The sequence below is a fragment of the Mytilus edulis genome, chromosome 1 (assembly GCF_963676685.1).
Source record: "Mytilus edulis chromosome 1, xbMytEdul2.2, whole genome shotgun sequence".
In the NCBI taxonomy this organism is placed as follows: Eukaryota; Metazoa; Mollusca; class Bivalvia; order Mytilida; family Mytilidae; genus Mytilus; species Mytilus edulis.
In genome coordinates, this window is record NC_092344.1 from 7742121 (window position 1) to 7763502 (window position 21382).

Consider the following 21382-nt stretch of genomic DNA (forward strand, 5'->3'; position numbering starts at 1 on the left):
TAGTTCTGGTTTGAACTGTTATGGAGTCTACATGCTCTAGTTCTGGTTTGAACTGCTATGGAGTCTACATGCTGTAGGTCTGGTTTGAACTGCTATGGAGTCTACATGCTGTAGTTGTGGTTTGAACTGTTATGGAGTCTACATGCTGTAGTTCTGGTTTGAACTGCTATGGAGTCTACATGCTGTAGTTCTGGTTTGAACTGCTATGGAGTCTACATGCTGTAGTTCTGGTTTGAACTGCTATGGAGTCTACATTCTGTAGTTCTGGTTTGAACTGCTATGGAGTATACATGTTGTAGTTCTGGTTTGAACTGCTATGGAGTCTACATGTTGTAAGTTTGTCTATTAATGATCCCATATACCATCTGTTAGAACCCAAATAACATGATGCATTTGCTATTAATAGATTGCTGCAGGAGCTCCCATTGGTACTGCTAAAAAGTCGCCTTGTTATCCATTCAACAGTATCCACTTTGCCATGATGAAAGACAATGGAACTGTGGATCCTACTAAGTTCCTGTCTCCAAGATTCTTTGAAATTCCAAAGTGGCTACAGATATGTGATGACTACAAATTAGTTTATAAGGTAAGTTAATACAGGGCACTCCCCTTCTGATTCCACCATTTGGACCTAACTTAGTTTTTAACAATAAACAAGGGTGACAATGTATTGAGCGAGAAACTCATATGAAAAGCATTGACATATTGAAAAAAATGGAATTAATGGCAATGAGTTAGTAATTCAAAACAGTTAGGGACATTATAACATGGGAGCAATGTGCTGGCAAGATTTATTTCAATTCCGTTATTCATATAAGATCTTGCATTTTTTAGAACAGATAAAATGAAATGAAATGTATTATCAATGAATTGATTAAGACCTCAAAAGGTGAAGTAATCGTAAACCTTGGTTGACAAGTTGTTGCGTGTATTTACATACTGGTAGTGTTTTCTGTGAGATGGCAGCATTTGGAGTTGTTTAGGAATAGGGTTGACACCTTCTAAAAGACACAACCCAAAAGTTAACTTATTTATAATGTTTGATGTTCATTTTCAGTTTGAGACAATAGCCGCTGGAGTTATTGTAGGGCTTGGTGGACGAAAACAAAATAACACCAGTCCTAAGTTAGACAAGAGTAAAGTTATAGCACCTGCTGCACCATCACCTAGTAAAGACCCAGGAGCAGAAGCAGAGACCATAAAAAGTATGTTTCAACTGCTTTTATAATTTTTTAAATTTTGGAAAATCAAAATTAAATAAAAAATTGCAGTATAAGCAGCTATGTGAACTTCTTTACATTTGAAATCTTAGAAATACAAAGTTAGAATTTTGGGCTTCTGACATGTAATTAGAATTACATGCATTATTGATGATTGCAGAGTATTTATGAATATCAAAGTTCCCAAGATGTTTACATAATGTTTGCTGTTATAATTTCTTCAAAGATTATAAAAATAAAAGAATCTTTGAAGAAATTATGTTTCATTTATCTTCAATTTTGATTTTTTTGTGCTGTTTTGAGTACACATGCATAAACAATTTTTACATTCATAATACATAAAAAGTATGTATATTTACACATGTTTTAAACTTAGATATAATGATATTTTGTTATAGGTAAACCAAAAGGAATGTATTCGAAAACTAAGGCTAATCAAAACAATTTACCTGATGACTCCAAAAATGGAAAGAAAGGTAGGTATTATTGTTAAAGGGCCAGCTAAAGCCCGCCTCTGGGTGTGGAATTGTTTTGCTGTATTGAAGGCTGTGGGCTGTTATCTGCGCTTTGGTCGTGTTGTTGTCTCTTTGACACATTCTCTATTCTATATTGTACTCAATTCAATTAAATATGCAATGTTGGGTAGTATATAGTGATGTTTTCATCATTTGTATTGAAAATTATTGACACGAAGATATATTCCTGCAACTCTTAAGTAAATTTTTGTTCTATGGAGGTAATTTAAGTTAGGAAACTGATTTATAATTCTGGATTAGATTACTTTTACCACACATTGTCTTTCAGGTTGTTTTTTTTACTTTTGAATATCAATATGAAATTTGTACAAGTGTTTCGGTTATAGCACTTATTTAAAAAGAAAAAAAATGGAATATCCTGTTAGAAGTTATATATTAGCTAGCAGCTTTATTAATTTTACCTCTTTCAAGTATTTTTTATATAGAACTGGTTCTTGCTGAAAGGAAACATCATTGTTTTCAACAAAAGACTATTGGCAATTATAGGATTTAAATTTGAGGATAATTTTATTGTCAATTTGTTCATCATTGATAATCAATTGATTGTATTTTTTAGGTCCATTTGCAACTCTGATGGCTAAAGCTGACAGCTTTATGAAGAAGTTTTCTCTACGTAGACTGAAAATGGGGACAATTATTGAGTTTTTAACAAAATTGGGAATGACAGACAGCAGAGCAAAGTTTGTTCAAGCTCTCAAAACTTTACAGGTGAGTGGTTATTCCAAATATCAAAATTCTAAATTTATTATTACAAGGATTGAGATTTGTTTTTTTTGTCTTAATATATTTTGAGCTGGTTTGGTTGTCTAAAATTATAAAATATCATTATGATGGAAGTTTTCTAATTATTAAAATCTGTTTTTACAAAACACAGCAAGGATTAATTGATTGAAATTGTTTGGGACATTGTAAGCCAAACACTATATTTTGGTGTACACTTTTGAAAATATAACCTAAACTGCATTAGATACTGAAATGGTGAATTTTACATCGAATTAGGTGTCAGGTGTTAAAGTTGATATGTGATTGAAATACTGTGATATACAGATATAAGTAGCATCTATTTCAAAAATTGTGTAAATTACTAAATTCTGTTTTTTTGCAGGCAATAATTGACAACAAACCATGTTTTAATCCACATGAGCTGACAGATGAACAAATCAAACAGACCCTACAGGAAAGAGGGAAACCAATCAATGGAACTAGAGCCCAAATGATTAAAAGAATTATGGATCAGGATAATCGTATGTAACAGTTGTTTATAGTACATGTCCATTACTAATTTGTTTACCTATTTTACTCTATTTACAAATATGCTGCAATAAAAATGATTGCCATAATACTAATTATTGAAAAAGCCATATGATATTCTCTATTTATTACACTTTTTACTACAAGTAATTCCTCATGCACTTACATCTTAAGCAAAGTAGCACCAAACGTTTAATTTCTAATCAGTCATTGGACAAAAGTGAGTTCCCACTCAAAAAATGTCCTATCATTTAAACTAAAATTGATATTTAAAAAAAAAAATATTACCAAGTAACTACACGACTGATTTATATCAAATAAATACCATAAGATGTAGAAATGTTTAAAGTTTTATTGTTTATTTGGCCATGATATTATTCAGGCTCATTTTAATTTTCTGATGAGGTGAACACAAAGAAAAAGATTCCTTGAAAAGTTTGCTATGTATTCTAACCAAATTGAAATCATAAAAGTTTGCATTTGTGTTTTACCCATCAGATAATGAAAACAAATCTCACCAAAATTATGGCCAAATAAACAATAAAACTTCAAACATTTCTACATCTTATGGTATCTATTTTATAAAAATTGCTCATAAAGTTACTTGGTAATATTTTTTGGAAAAATATTGATTTTAGTTGAAATGATAGGACATTTTTTGAGTGGGAACTCACTTTTGTCCTATGACTGTATTTTCTTTTTTCTTTTAGAAAAAAAATCTCAATGTTAGTGTTGACTTGACCAATTAACCCTTTTGGAGCTATTTCATATTTGCAATTTTTATATAATGGTCTTATAATTTGAGTACTTCTTTTTTGCAGAATGTCCACTGATGTCTTTCACATTGCCAAAGAGAGTATATTGTATCTTCTCCAGTGACTGTATGGCTGTGGAATGCTGCATGAACGTCAAAATATCCATGTTCCTCAGAGTGGTTAAAGCTTATGCTAATTTTAACCCATGTACTTTTAAGTTCAGCTACGGCTTTGATATGTTTAAGGGAGAAATACAGCTTCCTAAACTTGATTTTGATGGTATGTTAAAGAGGCAGTTTAGCCACTAATTTTGTTTTGCCACTTAACATAGCTCTTATCATATTAAAAGAGAGGTGAAAGATACAAGAGGGACATACAAACTCAAAAGTCCAAAACAAACTGACCATGCCATGGCAAAAATCGAAAAACGACAAAAAGACAAAAAACAATAGTACACAAAACACAACATAGAAATCTACACACTGAGCAACACGAACCCCACCAAAAACTAGGTGCTCTGGAAGGGTGAGCAGATCCTGCTCCACTTATGTAAAAGAGATGTATGCAGTAAATCAATGAAACAACAATCCAACAACAAAAAAAATTAAAAAAAGTCAGAGGTCAACAGACAGTCTCAGAAAAGTCATTTAGAGGTCAACAGACAGTCTCAGAAAAGTTATTTAGAGGTCAGCATAGTCAGAAAAGTCATTTAGAGGTCAACAGACAGTCTCAGAAAAGTCATTTAGAGGTCAACATACAGTCTCAGAAAAGTCATTTAGAGGTCAACAGACAGTCTCAGAAAAGTCATTTAGAGGTCAACAGAAAAAATATTCGCTTAAAAAAATTACCTAACTCTATAAAATCTGTTTTAAAGATTACAAAAAACTGCCAGAGGTAAAACAGTAGTAATGATATTGTATGAAGAAAAACCAGCAGTTACTGCAATCATAGGTAATAGGAAAAACAATATATAGTTGAAATGATTTCAAGCACTGGTAAATAGTAGACAATTCTTGCAGTTATGATGTATGACTTTTTCTTTGACAGGTATAGAGAAAATAATAAATACTGGTATTATCTTCCCAATTCCAGTGATTGGTGATCTGGAAATTGTTGTCTTGTAAGTTTACTTTTATTCATATTGAAAATTAGTTATCTTCATTGTTTAAACTCATGAATTTATGAATAACAAATCATCTCATACTTTTTTTTATATTTTTTCTACTGTAAAAAAGTAGTCATAAAACATATAAGCTTATCATTAAATAGGTCAAACTCACCTTTTGTTTACAGTGTCAGTTGACAGTTTAAATGATCAACAAAGATGAGCATGCAAACCAAAAGACTGATATACTATAAGCTCTAAATTGCTGAAATTGCAGAAATGAAATGTGTATATTTTTGTTTAAATTGATCTTTATTTGCCTTGACTGCAAGGAAAGAAAAAGAGGAAAGATTTTTTTAACATGGTAATAAAATATAGCATTACTGATTTTTAAATGAGCCTAAGCTACCCCAAAAAATAATGTTCTGCCATTTGAGTCCTGAATGTTAGACCATGACCCACTAGAGTTCAATTACAGGTATCTATGGTAGATTATTTTTTGTAATAGTAAAAATTGAAGAACTTTGCTTTGATTAAAAAGAACTAGAACACACCCGCGACATAGCGAGTCCGTGACTGAATGAAGTATCTAATTATGTGTAAGCCTTATTTTAGCCTGGATTTTTAGTATTGGTATTGTCATCTGATAAAGTCATGCTGGTTATAAGATGCACGGTTTTCTCTGCTTTCTAAATGTATCTGTTTGAACCCGTCGACCTCAAAACTTATCAATTATTGGTAATCTTAATTATTTGGAAAACAAAAGGGCCGGGAATGTTGTAATTTTTTGGATACAATTGCTTTCAAGCAATCTGTAGACTTATACGATTGGCTCAGGGTGTAATGCCCTCATGTCAACCGTTTTATTCTAAACATAAAGGAACATCTCAGATTCTTATGATTGTCTTGGTTTAAAAGGTAAAAACAAACAAATGGATTGAACTTAAAACAACTTTCCTATAATGTTCTTTTCATAATCTTCATGTTTGATATTTCCCTTGACTTATATGCGTGTTTTTAACAACACGGAAAATCAGAATTAAGCAGTATTTATATTTAGTGCTTTTATAAATTTAGAAATTCTTCAGATGTGATAAAAGAGGTATTAGATTGAATGGTTGCTCTGGATTCCCCACTCAATTGATTAATTTATAACTCATGGGAACCTTTCTATGTATGTCTGCTATTGAGGGTTATTGTTGTTGCATTATTTTAAATCATATGCATCATTTAAATTAAAATAAATGTAGTCCACATCGTAAAAGTAACTACAACACCCCTTCAGGCGAAATGGAGTCTTCCATATTATCGTTTCTAGTTGTCAGCCATCCGGAAGTAACTTCCGTGAATTCTGAATTAAAACAACACGTTGAGAAAAATAAACTTGTTCTGTCGATAAACGTTGTATTATATTTAAAACGATCACAATTTAAACCTAGGAATGTGTACAGAAAGAAGTCATGATAACTGACCCAAAGGAAATTAAATATTTAAAGAGTTAGGAATGGGGTTTCTCCTAGAATTAACGTAGGAAAATAGGTGATAAGATACGAAGTTAAATACTGCTCTCACTCTGAGTCTCGACTGTTGAGGAAAGTAAACTTAGAATTGATAGTACAAAACTAAAACACAATAGGATAAGTATATTGTTCACATACTTTTATCCGGGATTGGCTATTTTGTAACTATTTAGATTACGTATATTTTACATGTGCAGTTGAATTAGTTTTGAAAATAATATTATCCAGCTACATGTATACATGTGTCAATGAAAACAATGGCAATTGTATCCCTCAGAGCAATTCTCTCTTTGATTTATTAATGCCATCGTCCTATATTAGTTATATATTAAGTTGAATTCTTTTATTCACCGTTTTTACGTCATGCCGGCTAACAAGTTGGATACTGTACCTACTGGTAAGCCTTATTTTAGTCTGGATTTTTAGTATTCGTATTATCATCTTATAAAGTCATGCTGATTAAAATACTACAACCTGAAACAAACCGACAATAATAGAATTTAATAGTGTCAACCCTGTATAATGAAGAAGTTTAGGTGTGATTATGACCTGTGTATATAGCAAATCCTAAATACACAGTTTGGTGGTGCGCTTGACTGATGTGGAACGTACAGATTAGGTAAAGTAACAGGTGTCATATACTATTTGTATCGCAATCAGATTCGACCCAGAACTTGTTAATTATTGGTAGTATTAATTATGTGGAAAACAAAAAGGTCTGAGGTGGTGTAATTTTTAATCAACACCATTGTCCTATATTAGATACATATAAAGTTGAATTCTTTGATTCGTCGTTTTTACCCCATGCCGGCTAACAAATTGGACCTCGTTATTTTAGTATTATAGATAAATGAAATAGATTGATAACAATATAATTTCATATGTATTTAGCTTAAAGATAGAAAAGACAGACTTGGAAACTGTTATAACATTTGGAGGTGGTCTCTGTGACCCTGGATCTTACCCCGACGATGAAAATTGTTTGGTTACAATCAACCTCCTGGATCAAGCTGTTCTACCCTTGCCAATATGTTATCCTAATGGTAGTTACTCGTGGCCTGACAGTAAGTTAATTTATTATGTTATCCTAATGGCAGTTACTTGTGGCCTGACAGTAAGTTAATTTATTATGTTATCCTAATGGCAGTTACTCGTGGCCTGACAGTAAGTTAATTTATTATGTTATCCTAATGGCAGTTACACGTGGCCTGACAGTAAGTTAATTTATTATGTTATCCTAATGGCAGTTACTCGTGGCCTGACAGTAGGTTAATTTATTATGTTATCCTAATGGCAGTTACTCGTGGCCTGACAGTAAGTTAATTTATTATGTTATCCTAATGGCAGTTACTCGTGGCCTGACAGTAAGTTAATTTATTATGTTATCCTAATGGCAGTTACTCGTGGCCTGACAGTAAGTTAATTTATTATGTTATCCTAATGTCAGTTACTCGTGGCCTGACAGTAAGTTAATTTATTATGTTATCCTAATGGCAGTTACTCGTGGCCTGACAGTAAGTTAATTTATTATGTTATCCTAATGGCAGTCACTCGTGGCCTGACAGTAAGTTAATTTATTATGTTATCCTAATGGCAGTCACTCGTGGCCTGACAGTAAGTTAATTTATTATGTTATCCTAATGGCAGTCACTCGTGGCCTGACAGTAAGTTAATTTATTATGTTATCCTAATGGCAGTCACTCGTGGCCTGACATTGAATTACATTGATAATGAGAAAGTAAAAAAAAAGGCAGATAATAAAAATTGCTCATGTGGATAATGCATCGTAAAATTTGGGATTGAAATTTTATTTTGTGTTACAAGAATTAATGGTCAACTTATTTTACACTGAACCAATGCATTAACAATTCAGTCATGTGTCCTTTTTCAGACTTATATATTGTACTTTTTTATAATTGCAGTAAATTGGGCAACATACTTTAGCAAGGAAGCTGTCCTGGAAAGACTGAAACAGGCAGGCAAAAAGGCAGCTAAGCAGTTGGCCGGCAATCTAGCTGAAGAAGCATTGGCTGCTCTTGGTTTACCGGCAGTAAGTTTTTTTTTAAGAAGAAAGTGCTGTTTTAATTTGATATGCCAAATTTTTCTATATTGTTAAAGATAGATCTGTTTTATCTGTAAATTTCCTCAACCCTAACCTTGTAAATCATCATTTTAGTTCATATTTTAGAAAGAGCTATTTAATTACATTTTTTACAGAAATTCATAAAAACAACATATTTTTTATCATATGTATAATTCATCCACGTTATAGAAAATTAAAATAAGTTGATGTGCTTGTAATAGAGATACACGCTTTTTAAAAGAAAAGTTTTATGCTGGAAAAAAGTTGAAAATTGAAGTGAACCTAATTTTTGTTTAAAATTGTATAAAAACAAATTTCTCATATATTTAAACTCAGTTGACCTAAACATAAATTTACAAGAGCTATATATAAGTCTATAAATAACTTTTCTCATAATTTCAATCGAAACTGGTAAAAAATTATGAATAAGGCAGAGATAGTCTTTCAGTGTTATCATTAGAACTTAATTAATTGGACTGATAATAAAATAATAATACTTATTTTATACGACTGAAATATAAAGTTTGATGAAGCAGCTTGGATTATTATGACTGATTCAAGTACAAATAAAATAGAAATTTAAATCTGCACTTTTCTGAGTGTAAATTTTGCCAGCAAAAAAAAACCGTATGATGTGAAAAAAAATAAAATATACGTGCTATGATAATTATCTGGATTTTCACTTTTATATCCCCTGAGTCATCAGGCAAAGGAGATATAGGAGTAATACCACCATTGTTTCCCCCTTATTAGTCTTTGTTAAATTGGCACTTTTTAAAAAGTTGTGCAGAATTTATCTTTGTTTCAATTAAAGAAATACCTGGCATGAGTAAAGTTTTATCCTGTCCCAACACAAACAAAATTTCACATAACATTTTATTGCATTTAAGATAATCACATGCACTGGAAGTTAACTAATCAAATTTTCACCCCTTTTCTTCCCGTTTACAAGCTTTAGTAACCATGTAACCTCAAGTTTCCAAAATATTTTTTTAGAAACACCAAATAAAAAAAGAATGGTGCTCTGAAACACCCAAGGTATATGTTTATTACTGAGAAATTTACGTACTATGATTTGGTGGTATTACACCTATAGGGTACAGACGAGGAATATGAGCCTATATCCCCTGTCAAGGTAACCTATCAAATTTCAGGATTAGTCAGACTATTTCACTACAGTATAATATACCTATATATCTTTGTAGGATTTACTTTCTGCGACTGGACCATGCCCCAGACCAGAAAATATGACATTGGCCATATTGAAAGGCAAGATGATTGATTCAGAACTAAGCACCACTGGTACAAGACTTGATCTGAATGACAGATATGAACTGTATGATAGAAGTAAGTATATATCTTAAAGACTTAAACCATAGACTAGATTTCAATTAATTTTTCAAACACCCACTTTAAATTAGTATTTTAGCTAGGCTCACATTTTTTTTTAATTTTAGCAACTTCTGACATTAATATGGCTATTTGACTTTGAAAATTAAATGAAAGTTTTTTCATCTTGCTGTGTTTTCAATTATAATTAAACGCACGATAAAGGTTACTAAATGTTAAAGACATAAGTGAATAAAAGTTGTAATTTTCCTTATCATGTCTGATACACATCATCACTTTATATCATAAAGAAATATTTCTTTTTTTTTCCAGGCTGTTCCATAGCACTAATCAATAAAACCCTGACTCTTCCTGCTATAACTAACCCCACACTGAAGAAACATCTGTACTACCAAATGTCTCCAAACTGTATGCGATTTGATGCCTGTGCTGATATAACCATCAAGGCTATAGACTACACCAAAGCATTGAAAGCCTACGTAGAACTGGATCCCTGTCACTTCATCCTTTATGCTGGTTTTGAGAAATGGGAACGGCAGTTCATCCTCATTTCTTATGAATGGGGTAAGTTGTAGTAATGTTATAATGTTGCACAGTGAAGACAAACACATAATGAAATTTATGAAAAATGTTTTTTTCTTTTAGACAAGGGCTTTTTTATATAGTGATGCACTACACACTCATCTCTTGATTTTTTTTGTCAGTAACAATATTTGTATACTTAGGAGATTGAGACTGGATAAAATCCAGTTTCATTATCATAAACGTATTTACACTTTTGGTATTTTGCTGAATTTTGTCTCCGAATAACCTTAGATGTGCTCTGAATAACCTTATGACAACAAGCAACAATAATTTTTTAATTATGACATCAAACTTTTTAAATTGTGATGTCAAATTTTACGGGAACTTGTGTGATTTTAGGTAATGGCGGACAAATTTGCATACTAGTGTAAATACGTCTATTATATCTAATATTCTCTTAAAATTTCATTTTTGATTTCAGATTATTAATTTTTATTATATGATTTTAGTTGCTCATGCATAAACAATAATTCACTGTTTATTTACATATCAAAAATTTTAATGTTATAATTTATTTTTTTCAGGAAAAGAAGAAGTACTTGAAATAACACCTGAGATAAAAGTGATGTAAGTATTTATCCAAATTTTTTTTCTGTGTGCCTTTTGGGGTTTCAAATTCTAAAACTTGCAGCCCTCCTTATTTTTAGCTCACCTGGCCGAAAGGCAAAGTGAGCTTTTCTCATCACTAAGTCTTGGCGTCCGGCGTCCTCGTCGTCCGTCGTCGTCGTCCTGCGTTAACTTTTACAAAAATCTTCTCCTCTGAAACTACTGGGCCAAATTTAACCAAACTTGGCTACAATCATCATTGGGGTATCTATTTTTAAAAATGTGTCCGGTGACCCGGCCAACCAACCAAGATGGCCACCATGGCTAAAAATAGAACATAGCGGTAAAATGCAGTTTTTGGCTTATAACTCAAAAACCAAAGCATTTAGAGCAAATCTGACATGGGTTAATATTGTTCATCAGGTCAAGATCTATCTGCCCTGAAATTTTCAGATGAATCGGACATTCCGTTGTTGGGTTGCTGCCCCTGAAATGGTAATTTTAAGGAAATTTTGCTGTTTTTGGTTATTATCTTGAATATTATTATAGATAGAGATAAACTTTAAACAGCAATAATGTTCAGCAAAGTAAGATCTACAAATAAGTCAACATGACCAAAATGGTCAGTTGACCACTTTAGGAGTTATTGCCCTTTATAGTCAATTTTTAACCATTTTTCGTAAATCTTAGTAATCTTTTAGAAAAATCTTCTCCTCTGAAACTACTGGGCCAAATTTAATCAAACTTGGCCATAATCATCATTGGGGTATTTAGTTTAAAAAATGTGTCCGGTGACCCGGCCAACCAACCAAGATGGCCGCCATGGCTAAAAATAGAACATAGCGGTAAAATGCAGTTTTTGGCTTATAACTCAAAAACCAAAGCATTTAGAGCAAATCTGACGGGGTAAAATTGTTCATCAGGTCAAGATCTATCTACCCTGAAATTTTCAGATGAATCGGACATTCCGTTGTTGGGTTGCTGCCCCTGAAATGGTAATTTTAAGGAAATTTTGCTGTTTTTGGTTATTATCTTGAATATTATTATAGATAGAGATAAACTGTAAACAGCAATAATGTTCAGCAAAGTAAGATCTAAAAATAAGTCAGTATGACCAAAATGGTCAGTTGACCACTTTAGGAGTTATTGCCCTTTTTAGTCAATTTTTAACAGTTTTCTTAAAATTTGAAGATTTTCAATAACATTTTCCACAGAAAGTACTGTTATAGATAGAGATAAAAGTAAGCAGCAAGAATGTTTAGTAAAGTAAGATCTACAAACACATCACCATCACCAAAACACAATTTTGTCATGAATCCATCTGTGTCCATTGTTTAATATTCACATAGACCAAGGTGAGCGACACAGGCTCTTTAGAGCCTCTAGTTTATTTAAAGATGGTAGGCAACACACATCTTCCTTTGAAAATTCACACATTTTAGCTAAACGTTTTTTTTTAGTGTACTAGTACTCCCTGTCCCCAGAACACTTTTGGAGATACCAAAAACAATTTATTAGTTGGTATGTGTGATTGGTAAAATAAAAACACTCAGTAGATCAAGTTCAATATGATTATTAACATGTGCTTTTAAATAAAAAGTTTTTCTTAGAGTACACAAATTTTATTTTCAACAGTATCGTAAAATGACTTTAAACTGTATATTTCAAAAAAATGATTTGAAAATCCCTTTCTGTTACAGGATCAAGATAGATCGTGACGCTGATGTAAAGAAGGTATTCAGCGTGAACTTTGGACTCCGAATTTGTATAGCGGGAGACTGCATCATTGACGAGTATTTCATACAAGATTATGAAGTTCCCATACCTCTTTGTAATGAAAATTTCACATTACCAGGTTAGTCACATGATCACAATGAAAATATCACATAACCAGGTCAGTCACATGATCACAATGAAAATATCACATAACCAGGTCAGTCACATGATCACAATGAAAATATCACATTACCAGGTCAGTCACATGATCACAATGAAAATATCACATTACCAGGTCAGTCACATGATCACAATGAAAATATCACATAACCAGGTTAGTCACATGATCACAATGAAAATATCACATAACCAGGTAAGTCACATGGCCACAATGCAAATTTCACATACCCGGTCGGTCACATGGTCACAATGAAAATATCATATAACCAGGTTAGTCACATGATCACAATGAAAATTTCACATAACAAGGGACATTAATGAAAGAAGGGACATTAGTCACATGATCACAATGAAAGAAGGGACATCAGTCACATAATCACAATGAAAGAAGGGACATTAGTCACATGATCACAATGAAATTAGGGACATTAGCCACATGCTCACAATGAAAGAAGGGACATTAGTCACATGATCACAATGAAAGAAGGGACATTAGTCACATAATCACAATGAAAGAAGGGACATTAGTCACATGATCACAATGAAAGAAGGGACATTAGTCACATGATCACAATGAAAGAAGGGACATTAGTCACATGATCACAATGAAAGAAGGGACATTAGTCACATGATCACAATGAAAAAAGGGACATTAGTCACATAATCACAATGAAATTAGGGACATTAGCCACATAATCACAATGAAAGAAGGGACATTAGTCACATGATCACAATGAAAGAAGGGACATTAGTCACATGATCACAATGAAAGAAGGGACATTAGTCACATGATCACAATGAAAGAAGGGACATTAGTCACATGATCACAATGAAAAAAGGGACATTAGTCACATAATCACAATAAAAGAACGAATATTGGAGTAAATACAGTATTTAGAATACCACAAGAAAAGGGGTACAAATTAAAAAGAATAATAGGACATGCAATATAGTACATTTAAAAATATATGGGATTAAGTTGTTAGTGGCTTTGAACTAGCTGTCAGATAACTGCGAGTACTCTCAGATCTGTTCCTAGTGTCTTTTTGTTGTTGGAATGTACAAGTACCCCGCCACGTTCACTTGTATTTTTATGCAGTTAAGCTGCATTATGCGAGCACCCTAGATTTGTGTTCTACCCAATAAATCCTGAAATACTTGCCATTGTTATTATCTAGCTTGTTACTATGTTATATATAACTAATTGAACACTTTTTTAATACTTTTTATTCTGGATTACAAAAAAAATGACCAGAAAAACCTTAAATGATCGTCGATTTATCCAAAAATTTTAAAGTTACACATAGGAAGTAGTGCTTATTAAAAATCCTTGTGTAGTTCATTATGACTTGTGTTTTTAGCTAAGATGTCAAAGAACAATTGTATGAAATATTTAATCGCCGAAAATCTCTTAAGACAAGCAGTTTAGATTTCCCAAATGACAAAAGTCGTAGGAATAATGTTTGTCATCAATACGTAGTACAACTACGTCAGTAGTCTATTATATAATTCAACTGTTCATGCTGTTGGCGGCAATTTCAAATTAGAAAAAGAAATTTTCGTAGCTTTTCAATTTGGAGGTAGGTGTGCAAATTAGCGGTGGTCCGAGACCTTCCACTTTTGCAAGCGGAATTTCGACTAGGATAGTTGGTTTCTAGCTACGCCCGACGTAGTCGCCTTACATTTGAAAGAAAATAAGAAATTACTTTGCAAACCTTTTCACCATGTTCACCAAAGTCTCCAATTAAACGAGCTAAAAACTTATTTTTATCATTATTATTCATGACGGCGATATTCATTTTGTTCAACCGCTAGCTTTATACAGAAAATCGCCGACAAATATTGAATAAATTCGAGTAAAATCGTATCTGATTGACAAAAACAACATTGTAAACACATAACAATGGCGGCCGTGAAGACAAAATTTTACACAATCGGATACGATTCCGGAAGCGGATAAGGGTAATTCCGGGTTTGACGATCATTTACAAAATAAATCCAAGCAGGTGAAAAAATACATCTATGCATGGTAAATGAATATAAACACTAGTATTGTCAACCAAAAGATATATGTAAAAGAAAGAGAAAGCAGAAAAATATTTTATTCAGAAACTAAAAATTTCTTTTTGATAAATTTTAATTTAAAAATCCAATACAACGTGACAGCTGGGAACAGTATATCTAACAATATACATGTTCATGGTCACAGTCTAAATTTTCTTTATAAATGATAAATGATGATAATGCATGTGAGATGCTTTTAAAGTGTAAACATATTACTGCAATTTCGAGGGGTTATTTGTTTTTTCTCAATTTTGAAGGGTCAATGAAAGTAGCTGAAAGTTTCATTCTTTATTTTCACAAATAATGCAACTATATTATATATACCTTAATGTAAGTAAATCATATGATATATAGGTGGCATTCTTTGGGCCACTCTACCCCCTCCTGTTTGATAACTTGGAAACGGTCGAGCTCCCCACCCCTAAACCATATGAGGGGCAGATCCAGGATTTTAGGTTAGGAGGGGCGCAAACTTAAATTTTCGCCGAGCAGAGCGAGGCTAAAAAAAAATTGAGGTAACATTATCAGAATTTTCTTTATTAAGCTGAGAAAAACCCATGCTTTGCAAATTTAAGGGGGGTGCAAGCCCGCAACCCTCCCCTGTCTGAATCCGCCCCTGCATATATTCAAGTATAGGACAATATAATAAATAAAAAAATGAAATATAGGGGGAGTCCCTGGAGTTACCCCACCCCCTCCTGTTTGAGAACTTGGAAACGGTCGAGATCCACACCCCTTAACCATATATATTCATGTTTGTGACAATATGAAAAATCAAATGAAATATAGGAAGAGTCCCTAGGGGTCACCCCAACCCTCCTGTTTTAGAATTTAAAAATGGTCGATAGATCCCCATCCCTAAACCATATATATTCATGTATGGGACAATATAACAAATCAGATGAAAGATAGGGGGAGTCCCTGAGGTCACTGTTCACCCTCCTATTTGAGAACTTGGAAATGGTCAAGATCCTTACCCCTAAACCATATATACTCATGTATGGGACAATATAACAAATCAAATGAAATATAAGGGAAGTCCCTGTGGTCATCCCAACCCTCCTGTTTGAGAACTTGGAAACGGTTGAGATCCCCACACCAAAACAATATATATTCATGTATGGATCAATATAACTAATTAAATGAAATATAGGGGGAGTCCCTTGGGTCACCCTACCCTTCCTGTTTGAGAACTTGGAAACCAATGAGATCCCCACCCCTAAACCATATATATTCATGTATGGGACAATATAACAAATAAAATGAAATGTAGGGGAAGTCCCTAGGGTCACCCTACCCCCAGTGGCGGATCCAGAAATTTTCATAAGTGGGGCCCACTGACTGACCTAAGAGGGGCCCGCTTCAGTCACGCTTCAGTGATTCCCTATATAAGCAACCAAATTTATTCCCAAAAAGGGGGGCCGGGCCCCCTGCCCCCTAAATCCTCTGCCTACCCCTACCTGTTTGAGAACTTGAAAACCGTTGAGATCCCCACCCCTAAATTATATATATTCATATGTATGGGACAAAATAACAAATCATTTACATTTACTATTAGTCCAGCGGATATCAGAATAATTGATCACTTTATGGTAAAAGCATGAAACTTGGCATAGCGAAAGATTAAGGGGTATAGACAAAATTCAGATATGGAGCCACGAAAAAAAATTCCAATATGGCCGCCAAATTCAATATGGTCGACATAAGTATAACATAATTCACTTGATGAAGTCTTCCAATTTTAATGGGTTTAGAAGATGTCACAAACTTAAGGAAATACAATTAAGATATGTCAATTATTTTTTTTTTAAACCTTATAGTACAGAAATCATCAAAATGGCGTCCAAATTCAAAATGGCGCGTCAAAATGTCTAAGTTTGACAGTATACGTATGTATACACCATCATTGTGTGATAGAAAGTTACCAAATCCGTGAAACTGATCATTTGATATAAATAAAGGCCTACATTGTATCATTTACATACCTGGGTGCATAGATAATATTTTAAAAATGACGGCAAAATTCAAAATGGCGCCGTTTAACATGTCAAAATTTGACGTTTGTTTTTAAAAATGGTATAAAAATGATTAAAAACCAATGGATCATTTATTTCAATACAAGCACGTTTATACAAACATGTTATTATTTAATGTAACAGGTGACATTAACTTTGAAATAAAAATGGCCGATACAACTCAAAATGGCGTCTTTGACGAGTTCTTATTTTACAGTTACAGGTAGTGACCTTAGAAAATTTCACAATTTTACTGAAATGAAAAAAAAAAAAAAACCAACATATGCAGAATTGAATCAGTACAAAGAGTATTTCTTTTTTAGAAATGAGATAAGAAATTAAAAAAAAAACTCGCAAGTAACTATTTAACATAACAACATATCAAAATTATAATTAAAATATGATACAAATGCAGGAAAATCAAAAGAAAGCACAGTCTCAATCAGTTTCTCTTTCACAGTCCGGTAAGCAGTTGCATAATGCTGTGTATTTGAATGCTGCTTGCAAGAATTTACATGCATGACATTGAAGCTTCAGCAAGCACAGTCCAGAAAGGTATCCAAGTACCATCCAGTTTTTGCCAACCAAATAAATCTGGTGATGGCATACTTGAATTTGCAACTAAACAATTGCCCCCAAATAACACTTTTTGGTAAGCTGCACGTTTATTATGTTCAATGAAGAAGTGTATCTCGTGTTGGAGAAATATTGTCAATTGTTCTTGTCTTCTGCATGAATAACTGTTTTCTAAACTCATTCACCATATTAGCTGTACTAGACCGATCATACAAAAGCACAACATATCGTTCTATTACTTTTAACACTTTTAAAATTTCCACTTCATTTGGATTCTCAATAACCTGCAAAAATGCTCCTGACAACTACTCATATACGGACCATGTGTCCCAAGCTGATTTCTTACCTTTCCCAGAAAAAGCTGAGACTGTGTCACAACCGGTAAATGATCGAATGGAACAGTGGAAAGACTTTCAATTTCAATGGTCCTAGAGCAAGGCACAATCCATGAATTGAAATATATCGGAAGTTCTTCCCAGCGCCAAATCCTATCCACAGATGTTCAGCCATTTGAATTCCCCTTTTAATACAGCTGGGAATGAGGACATATCAATTGAAAGTTCTCCCTCAACTAATGGGATATCTGGTTCGCTGAATCTTAGTACAGCTGGTGGAAGATTTGAATAATTCTCTGGTAAAAGAGGCACTCTCTTTGACTGGCATTTCAAAATAGGTTCAGATTGGTCAAATGTTTGAACAACGCCTTGAACATCCTCTGAAATATGTTGGAATAAAGATATACCTGTACCATGGAATGAATCTTTTAACGAGATACTGCTTGGATTGTGATCAATGTTGGCTACAGCAGATGAAGTAAAAACATTTTGTAGTAGATTGGTAGGGCAAACAATACCTTCTTGGACATAACGACGACAAGCATCATTGGCCATGGAAGTAGAAATGTCTAACACTCGATCGTAGGAGACAGATAGTCCAAGTTTGAAGAAAGTGTCTACTAGATTACGTTTTATAGTCTTACAGTGGATTATGACTCCCAAATAAGCCGAACTGCAGGTTCATGATCTTTCATGTGACGGTTGGATAGTTTCTTTGTACAACCATACAACCACTTTTGTTAATGTCTACTGAGAATATGAACGATCCTGAATGTTGGGTCCAAACTGAATCATACTGACCAAAGAAAGCAATGACTGGGGTACAGAAGCTTCCTGACATCCCTTTGGGAAGGTTCCTTTAAATTCTAAATTTGATGCGAAAACATCTTTACGAACAAACCTAGCTGATTTTGATATGTTGACAAACTCATTATCAAAGTCTTCTAAGCAATCTCTCTTCAATGCAGGACCAGTGTCATCAAAGCAAGAATGTTTTCAAGGCCTTGTTTGTAAGCATCTAAGTTAGGGAAATTAGATACAATTCTGTGTACTATTAACTCGAGGTGAAACATCTGCACCTAGACATGTTATTCTTTCCGTATAAAGTTTACATAGATCTGACAACTTGTAAACAATTATGGTCTCATCGCATGACCTTGTTTCATTTATATAAGAGACTTGTTCTGAAAATGCAATACCATGGATTTTACTTTCCTTCTTAGATTCGACATTATAATTTTTCATTCTAATTCGAGATGCATGATTTTATAAGGAAACTAAACATTTAGAGTGGTACTTTGCTTCATGTGCATTAGATCGACAGCAATTAACTTTGCAAGTATCAATGTGTCATTTAATTTTACTGCACATTCTCTCACACGTGTATCTTGCCCAAACGTTGAGGACTCATGAAGGGCTTCTTGGCCATTTTCATTACAGAAAAAGCACACAGATGGGTTACTGGTGGACTGAACGGAAAAGCTATGTCTAGTTTTCTTTTTAGATGTGGTTGCTTTATTATCTATTCTCTCATGTGAGGTTCGTTTTTCTGCTCTATTCAACGTTGTCCTGTTCAGTTTTAAGTTGCAAGATTTGTGCCAACATGCCTATTCCAGATCCCTCATCTAAGTTTTCAATGCACACTTTAATTCCTTCAGGCATCAATCGTAATTCATGAAGCTTCTTAATATTGTCAGCTAAAGATTGATACCCGTACGAAAATTTCAACAGGAGTTCAACTGGACTTCAGCTGGACTTGAGACGTATTCCAGTCTGACTTTAAAAAGCCCAGTCTGACATGAGCCGTACACGTACTTTTTCTTACACTTCGGTTATTTGCCAGCCGGTATTTTCTTAAAAGTCCAACCGCACTTTTTGTAATTCTGATAAGAAAATAACTACGGCTGGACTTTTGAGGAAAATTATCCCTTCTGTAGAATGATCAGCAGGATTTTTGTCTTAGAAATTTTACAGTCATTTATGAGCAGGAATTTAGACTTAGAAAATTTTTATCAGCCAAATCTGCCCTTTATTATAATACAGAAATAAAAAGTTTGCCACGAGGATTCTGCTATTTGAAAGTAACAATTTCTTTCAAAATGGAAAACAGTTATAAATGGAAATTTGCAAGTTATAATAATGATATCATATTTTTTTTTTAGATATACTTTTTTGATCAAACTATAAGATGTGATCTTTCCCTAGATTTACAATTCCATTATAATATATTTAACTTAGACTGTAAATGGAAAGTTGAAATTTAATATAGGTGACTTAATTTTGATTCAATTATATCCCAGTTATATAATATGTTTTCAACAATTATTTAACATTTTACTTTTTCATGAAATGAAACCCTTAGCAAAATTACATCTGTTATGATAGGTTAAATTTATACATTTTCTAGTATATTTATATTTAATAAGATGAATGCATAAAATAAATAATTATCATCATTCTTTAACATCAATTAGAAACTTGAGCCATAACAGTGATCTAATAGCAGTAGTCTTGTAGAGAGTGCCATCTGTTTTCAATTAACCTTAGTCTGGACAGGTCACAGGAAGTAGCATCTCCACAGAGGTTGATCATGAGGCCATTTGAAGGATAACACATTTCTAAATACATATATCTGCAATTTCTTTCACTTTTATTAAACATTTAATAATTGAACAAATTAATAATTGATTTTCTTCTTTTAATATATCACATAATCAAAATTAAGACATATGCAAGAAATCATAAGAAGAAAATTTTTCACAGCTCCTAAAACAACCTCATGTATTGCATTAATACAACAAAATTTGAATTTGGAATAAACAGGAAGATGTGTCTTCTTTCTTGAACAAAATGAGAAATTTACATTGGATGTAAAGCAAATGTTTGGAAGTAGTTCTTTTCACATTATATTAGAGAAGATGGATCCTTCTGACTAGCATCAATTTCAATTTACGAAGATTAATGCTGTACGTGTGCATGTATTTTGGATTGCATATTCTGGTAAGTACAATGTAATTGAATTTCACCATTTTGGTAATATTATCTGATTTGCTCTTTTTTTCAACATATTGATGAAATAATTACAACATTATAAAAAGCTTAATTTTTATTTTTGAAGAGTAAAAAGAATTTAAATAAAAAAACCTACATTAAATAGTTATTCATGCAAAAACATTCAGTTTGAGTGATTTTCAAAGCTTTACTTTATGCACTTTAAAGTTATTTAGGCTCAATATATTATCATGATAATTATAACCACAAATTTATAGGAGTAAGCATTTAGCTTCACAATTCCCCATTTCTTGGTTTTGCCAGTATTAAAGACCGTAGAAAAAAGAAATAAGCTGTATATATGCATAATGCAATCTGTTTTTTTTTTATTTTCAGATTATAACAAAGGATGCATGATGCATATCAAACCAGAAGAATCCACCATCTGAAAAACTAAGCAGTAGTAGATCAAGAGGGAGGGTTCTGAGGGGGTGGAACCCCCCCCTTTTTTGTGGATCAGCCTTTAAAGGTCAAACGGAACTTTTTGAAGTCCA

The 21382-nt window shown here is 33.0% G+C and overlaps 1 protein-coding gene across 1 annotated transcript in view; it reads left to right on the forward strand.

The window, feature by feature from the left end:
* LOC139523012 (uncharacterized) overlaps positions 1-21382 on the forward strand; it is an 85405-nt gene that overhangs the window by 33569 nt on the left and 30454 nt on the right. Inside the window, exons 26-38 of the mRNA XM_071316736.1 lie at positions 407-586; positions 1058-1205; positions 1619-1696; positions 2313-2464; positions 2862-3000; positions 3829-4041; positions 4810-4882; positions 7279-7451; positions 8310-8437; positions 9676-9817; positions 10133-10384; positions 10930-10972; positions 12652-12806. Coding sequence (XP_071172837.1) covers positions 407-586; positions 1058-1205; positions 1619-1696; positions 2313-2464; positions 2862-3000; positions 3829-4041; positions 4810-4882; positions 7279-7451; positions 8310-8437; positions 9676-9817; positions 10133-10384; positions 10930-10972; positions 12652-12806 — 1876 coding nt within the window. The remainder of the gene's footprint in view (positions 1-406; positions 587-1057; positions 1206-1618; positions 1697-2312; positions 2465-2861; positions 3001-3828; positions 4042-4809; positions 4883-7278; positions 7452-8309; positions 8438-9675; positions 9818-10132; positions 10385-10929; positions 10973-12651; positions 12807-21382) is intronic.